Here is a 6,333-nt window from a genome sequence, read left to right as displayed (position 1 = left end):
TTTGTGCTTCCCGCTAGTCAGGTGACATTACACTCTTCTCTCTGGAGCTCAGTTTCTCCATCTGTAAAATGGGCTTATAATGTGTCCCCTCCCTTCAACCCCAGCATGATTTTGAGAATTGACTGAGAAGATACTACAGTTTATGGAGGGCACCCTGTTGCATAGTTTAAATGCACACTCAGGCCAGGTGAGGAGGCTCACACTTGTAATCCCAACACTTTGAGAAGCCAAGGTGGGAGGATCGCTTGAGCACAGCAGTTCAAGACCAGCCTGGACAACATTGCAAGACCATGTCTCTACAAAAAATTCAAAAATTAGCTGGGTGCAGTGGCACATGCCTGTAGTCCCAGCTACTTAGAAGGCTGAGGCAGCAGGATCATTTGAGCTCAGGAGTTTGAAGCTGCAGTGAGCTATGACTGTGCCACTGCATCCCAACTTGGGCAACAGAGTGAGATACTCTCTAAGAAAAATAAATACGTACATATTCATTTAACCCTTGCAGTAGCCTTGTGAGGGCAGCATTATGACCACCATTTTATGTATGTATATATGTATGTATGGATGGATGGATGAGATGGGTGTCTCACTTTGTTGCCCAGGCTGGAGTGCAGTGGTGCAATCAGAGCTCACTGCAGCCTGGACCTCCTGGGCTCAAGCAATCTTCCTGCCTCAGCCTCCAGAATAGCTAAGACTACAGGTGTGGGCCACCAAAGTTGGCTAATTTAAAAAATTTTTTAGGCAGGGCATGGTGGCTCACGCCTGTAATCCCAGCACTTTGGGAGGCTGAGGTGGGCGGATCACGAGGTCAGGAGTAAACCCCGCCTCTACTAAAAATACAAAAATTACCCAGGTGTGGTGGCACGGGCCTGTAATCCCACCTACTCAGGAGGCTGAAGCAGGAGAATCGCTTGAACCTGGGAGGCGGAGGTTTTTAGAATGGGGTCTTCCTACGTTGCTCAGGCCAATTTTGAATTCCTGGCCTCAACCAATCCTCCTGCCTCAGCCTTCTAAAGTACTAGGATTGTAGGCCTGAATCACTGCGCCTAGCAGAGAAAACTGGCTCTTCTAGGTCAAGGCATTGGCTCAAGAACACATAGCTAGCAAGCCGGCATAGGTGGCATTAGAACCTAACTCTGTCTGGCTCTAGAACCCCTTCACTATTTGAGGTACAATTTACTGCATGACTACTGGCACTGAACTTTGGGTTGGGGGCGGGGCCTGAGGTAGCTCCTGCTCTCATACATTCTGAGAGAGTTTGACAATAGGCAACTATATACAAAAAAAAAGAAATTCCAGAATGCGTCAGGGCTCTAGAAGGGGAAAAAAGCGGGTGCGTTTATAAACTTAAAATAATCAGAGGCAGCATCTTCAAGGACTGTGAGAATGCCCCAAGTCGGGGCAAAAGTTTTGGCTGTTCAGGGAAGTGATGAAAGGCCAAAGTGGCTGCAGCGAGCGTGGACCCGGGAGGTCATCAGGCACGTTGGGCGAGTGGGGGAGGGCAGCCACAGACACCTAAAACCCACGGTACGCCACGCAAGGGGTTTCAGCACGTCCTGAAAGGCCCGATACCCCCGGACCGCTGTGAGGGGGGCAGAGGGAGGTCCTTCGACAGGACGTGGCCTTAGTCGAGGAAGGTGGGAAGCAGGGGCTGGCACCGGCGACGCCCCATCCGCCCCCCCGTGGCCTAGCAGCAGGGCGGGGCGAGGCGGGTCACGCACCTCTACCAGCCAGCCGCTCCCACCCAGCCCTCGGCTCCCACAACTCGCGGTGGGGGGTCCTCGCCCAGGTCCCCCGCCCCGCCCGGCTGGTGACGTCACGGCGCTCGTTGGCGCCGCCTGTGACGTCACGGGTCGGGCCAGCGGGGCGTTCTAGGGGTCCTTCGCTCTTGGAGCCGCCGGCGGCGGGCGCGTGCGCGGCCCGATGAAGAAGGTGGTTTCCAAGCAGTCTCCGCCCAAGTTGATTGGTGGGTGCCCTCCCCTCGCGGGGCGCCGGTTGCTACGGACGCAGTGGCGGCCGCTGGCTGGCGGGCGTGCGCGGGGTCGCCGCGGGTGCGGCGCAGCCTCGGTGTCTCGGGGCCGGGCAGTGCAGGGTCACGCTTACCGCCGGGACGGCACCATGAAGTCTCTAAAGAGGGATTCCCGCCTCAAAATAACTCCAGCCAGATTATTAGAGGCCGCAGAGAGCTTCAAAGGTTGGCGCTGACTGCCTTGGGCGCTCAGAGAACCCGACGGCGGAAGCGGTCCCTGGAATGAGTTCAGGACACGGGGGCCTGGAGGATGGGGATGGCACCAGGGATGGAGGAAAGATCACGGGGAAGTGGGGTACTGGGGATAGGACCCTTAGCGATGGGGGGGGCCAAGGCAGGAAGAACCCACAGCGCACTGGGCCTTGGGGATGGGGACATAGGAAGTGGGAGACTGACAGAGGGGCCTCAGCGACCACTGGCTGGGGAGATGGCCTTGCGCAGGCAGGGATACCTTTACCTCTAACCACACCTTAGGGTGGCATGCAGGAGGCAGGATCCCCAGACTGGATGAGGTGCAGAAGAGCCAGGAAAGAGTTTAAGGGTAGAAGGGCCAGGAATTGGGGTCCTTGGGAAGAGGAAAGAATGGAGTGGTGAAACCAGCCACCTTAATGGGGTTCTTCGGTAGAGGAGGGTTGATGGGGGGCAGGCGTCACTCAGGATTCCTGCTGGAAAAACCCAGAAGAAAAGCCTTGCTTGGCTAGTTCTGTTTTTGACTGCCTTTTCCTACCACGTGCACTTTCCAGCTGGATGACACTTATCCAGCTCCTTTAGCCTGAAAAGAGTCGCTAGATATGACTGCTTCCTGGCCTCTACAGCTTCCTTCTAGTTGCACCTGCGAGAGCCACAGGGCGTCTGATAGCGGACTGACTTCCACGGACATGTTCTCATTTGCAACCCACCCCCTTTTCATCTTTTTTTGCTGTTTCTATTTATTTATTTTTAAATTTCATTTTTAGCTCTTTTGTGTGTGTGTGTGTGTGTGTGTGTGTGTGTGTGTGGAAACAGGGCTTTTGCTGTGTTGTCCCAGCTAGTGTCAAATTCTTGGCCTCAAGCGATCCTCCTGTCTCAGCCTCACAGACTGCTGGGATTCCAGGCATGGACCACTGCGCCCAGCCTAGTTTTGTTTACTGAGAGCTGGTTTTGTGTGGTACTGTTACTCACCAGAAGGGTATCGGTATTAACTGTGTGACCCTGGTCCTCAAGAAACTCAGTCTAATGAATACCTGGAGGAGTAACCAGACAAAGGTAGAAATACAAATGCTGCGATGTAGGTGCCCATTGGGCTTCAGGGGGCTCAGAGCACCTGAGCTAGAACAGGGATGGTTGTAGGGGGTCGTCTTCTGAAGAAGGTGATATCTATGGCAGACAGGAAAAAAAAAAAAGAGGTTTGCTTCTCTAGGTCTAGGAAGCAGCATGAGTTTATGGAACTGTAAATGTGGGAACCAGAAGAGGCTGCACAGGTGGGTAGGGCAGGGGCCAGACCATGAAAGGGCTTTATGTACTAGGTCAGAAAGCCTGATGTGCTCTTGCAGGCCCTGGGGAGACCCAGCCTCAGAGTTGTGAAAGCTCAGTGTGAAGAGAGGGGATGCTCAGAAAACTAACAGGAGCTTAGTCGCTTTTCAGTATGGCTCTATGTTTCTTCATTTATAAAAGTCCAACATTGAGCCGGGCATTGTGGAGCACATCTGCAGTCTCAGCTGCTCAGGAGGCTGTGGCAGGAGGATTGTTCCAGGCCAGGAGTTCATGATCACACCTGTGAATAGCTGACTGCATTCCAGACTGGGCAACACAGTGAGACCCCCATTATTAAAAAAAATAAAAGTCCAATGCTGTTTTATGACATTACATATATATATATATATATATGTATTTTGAGACAGGGCCTTGCTCTGTCACTCGGTATGGAGTGCAGTGGTACAATCATAGCTCACTATAGCCTTGAACTTCTGGACTCAAGCGATCCTCCTGCCTCAGCCTCCCGAGTAGCTGGTATTACAGGTGCACACCACCATGCCCGGCTAATTTTTTTTTTTTTTTTGTAGAGAGAAGTTGCCCAGGCTGGTCTTGAACTTCTGGGCTCAAGCGATCCTCCCACCTTCGCCTCCCAAAGTGCTGGGATTACAGGCATGAGCCACCATGCCTGGCCCATGACATACTTTTTACTAGTTGAGAGAGAGGGAATATCTGGTCCCCTTTCCCAAGGGCAGTCAAGGGCTTTCCTAGCTACTGCCTCCTGCTTACATAGTTTCTGGAAGATCTTATCAGATTTGAACTGCTGTAAACAAATCAAGGAAGGATTTTTTACTGCATATTTATTTTTAATAAGCAGAAAATTTAGTTTGTTAATTAACCCTTGAGTTAAGAACATGCACCAGAGTGAGGAGGGGAAAAAAAATGAAGTGGTTAGCATGCAAGATACCTTTTTAAAAATATCTCAGGGAAGCCTCTAATGTTGTAGTGCAGTACTCTCCCCCAGCCCCCATATAAGGCAGCTAATGACCAAATGTAATCTTGTAACCTTGTGCGATGTTTCTCCAAAGTCTCTGATTCTTAAGCAAAAACAGTGACTTCAACCTGTTTCTTGAGACCTGAGAGCCTTTTTGAGTCCCAGTACCCCGCCTTCCCGCCGTGTGCCCCCCTCCCCCTGCTGTCTTGTTTCTAAGAAGCCAAGAACCCTCCCAGCAGTATTAGATTCCCCTCCCCAACGAATTAAAGCTCCGCCCTAGTAGGGACAGCCCCTCCATGGTTCCCCCAGCCCAACCCTAAGGTCAGAATTTCCCAAAGACGGCCGGGCGCGGTGGCTCAAGCCTGTAATCCCAGCACTTTGGGAGGCCGAGACGGGCGGATCACGAGGTCAGGACATCGAGACCATCCTGGCTAACACGGTGAAACCCTGTCTCTACTAAAAATACAAAAACTAGCCGGGCGAGGTGGCAGGCGCCTGTAGTCCCAGCTACTCAGGAGGCTGAGGCAGGAGAATGGCGTAAACCCCGGAGGCGGAGATTGCAGTGAGCTGAGATCCGGCCACTGCACTCCAGTCAGGGCGACAGAGCAAGACTCCGCCTCAAAAAAAAAAAAAAAGAATTTCCCAAAGACTTTAATCAATGCTAAAACCGAATAATACTCAGATAAAACAAGAAGCAGAAAGAGTCCAGGTTTCGTCTCCCTCCACAGTTCCCCCCTGTGCATCTCCCTTCCTATCCCCACCTGAGCACCTTGCTTCCAGCCCTCTGGTCCAGCTCCAACAGAGACTGACTGATTATCCCATGCAAGCGGGGTGGTCTCTTTTACCCCTCACTGTCAGCATCAAGGGAAAAATGTCAGCTGGGTGGCTCACCAGGAGCCCTATAGCTTGGGATTCCAGACCAAAGAACCAGAGAGTGCTGGGCCTCTACAGGCTCAGTAGTCAGACATACCTCAACCCTGTGGAGTCTTCCTGCAGGTCCTAAAATGATCCCTGGGGCTCTTCCTTCCCTGGTCTTCCCAGCTTGCCTCTGCCTCTCCAGTCCATCTGGCTCTCCGCATCTGATGAATCATTCTGAAATGCGCCTGTCATCAACTCACTCCCCTGGACCAAAGATCAGATGCCTGAGCCATGCTTTACAAAGCTGTCATGCCCTGGTTTCCCTCTCATCCCCAACATCACCACCTTCCCAGCAAGTTTTCTGTGTTATCGTGCCACTCACATGCCATGCTCAGCCCTGCCCCCTGGTATGCTTGGACTTTGACCTCACCTGGAGCATCTCGGTTTGCTGCTGTACCTGTACCTGCCTCTCCTTCGAGGCCTGCCTCAGCCTGTGGAGCCACCTCTGCAGCTGTTCCTCTGAACCCTTCTTCAGAGCCCTGCACTGTGTAATCTACATGGATCTGTTCCTTTTTTGATGTCTAACCAAACCTATTGCCTGTACTGCAAATGTAGGAACTCCTCTACTATGTTATGATTGTTGTGTATTCGCGTCTGTTACATTTTTCAGTACCTTAAGAGAAGGAGCCATATCTTAACCTTTTATACTATCTTTGTAGTTTATAGCACATAGAAGAGGCTTGGTAAACAGTCCCTAGGAGCAATTTAAGATATATATATATCCCTGGGCACAGTGGCTCATGCCTGTGATCCCAGCACTTTGGGAGGCTGAGGCGAGCACATCACCTGAGGTCAGGAGTTTGAGACCAGCCTGGCCAACATGGTGAAACTCTGTCTCTACTAAACATACAGAAAATAGTTGGGTGGTCGGGTGCGGTGGCTCATGCCTGTAATCTCAGCACTCTGGGAGGTTGAGGCAGGTGGATCACCTGAGGTCAGGGGT

The 6,333-nt window shown here is 52.0% G+C and overlaps 1 protein-coding gene across 2 annotated transcripts in view; it reads left to right on the top strand.

Annotated features, from left to right (window-relative positions):
- The first annotated feature begins 2,100 nt into the window (after nucleotides 1-2,100).
- MYCBPAP (MYCBP associated protein) overlaps nucleotides 2,101-6,333 on the top strand; it is a 23,368-nt gene continuing 19,135 nt past the window's right edge. Inside the window, exon 1 of one of the 2 annotated variants that reach the window (XM_023203917.3) lies at nucleotides 2,101-2,191. In XM_023203917.3, the coding sequence (XP_023059685.3) occupies nucleotides 2,116-2,191 (76 nt within the window). In that variant the 5' untranslated portion in view covers nucleotides 2,101-2,115. The remainder of the gene's footprint in view (nucleotides 2,192-6,333) is intronic. The other variant, XM_031934322.1, reaches the window with a different exon arrangement.

This window comes from Piliocolobus tephrosceles, chromosome 16 (genome assembly GCF_002776525.5).
Source record: "Piliocolobus tephrosceles isolate RC106 chromosome 16, ASM277652v3, whole genome shotgun sequence".
Lineage (NCBI taxonomy): Eukaryota > Metazoa > Chordata > Mammalia > Primates > Cercopithecidae > Piliocolobus > Piliocolobus tephrosceles.
The sequence above is the reverse complement of the archived record's forward strand: the minus strand, read 5'-3'. Positions and strand labels throughout refer to the sequence as shown.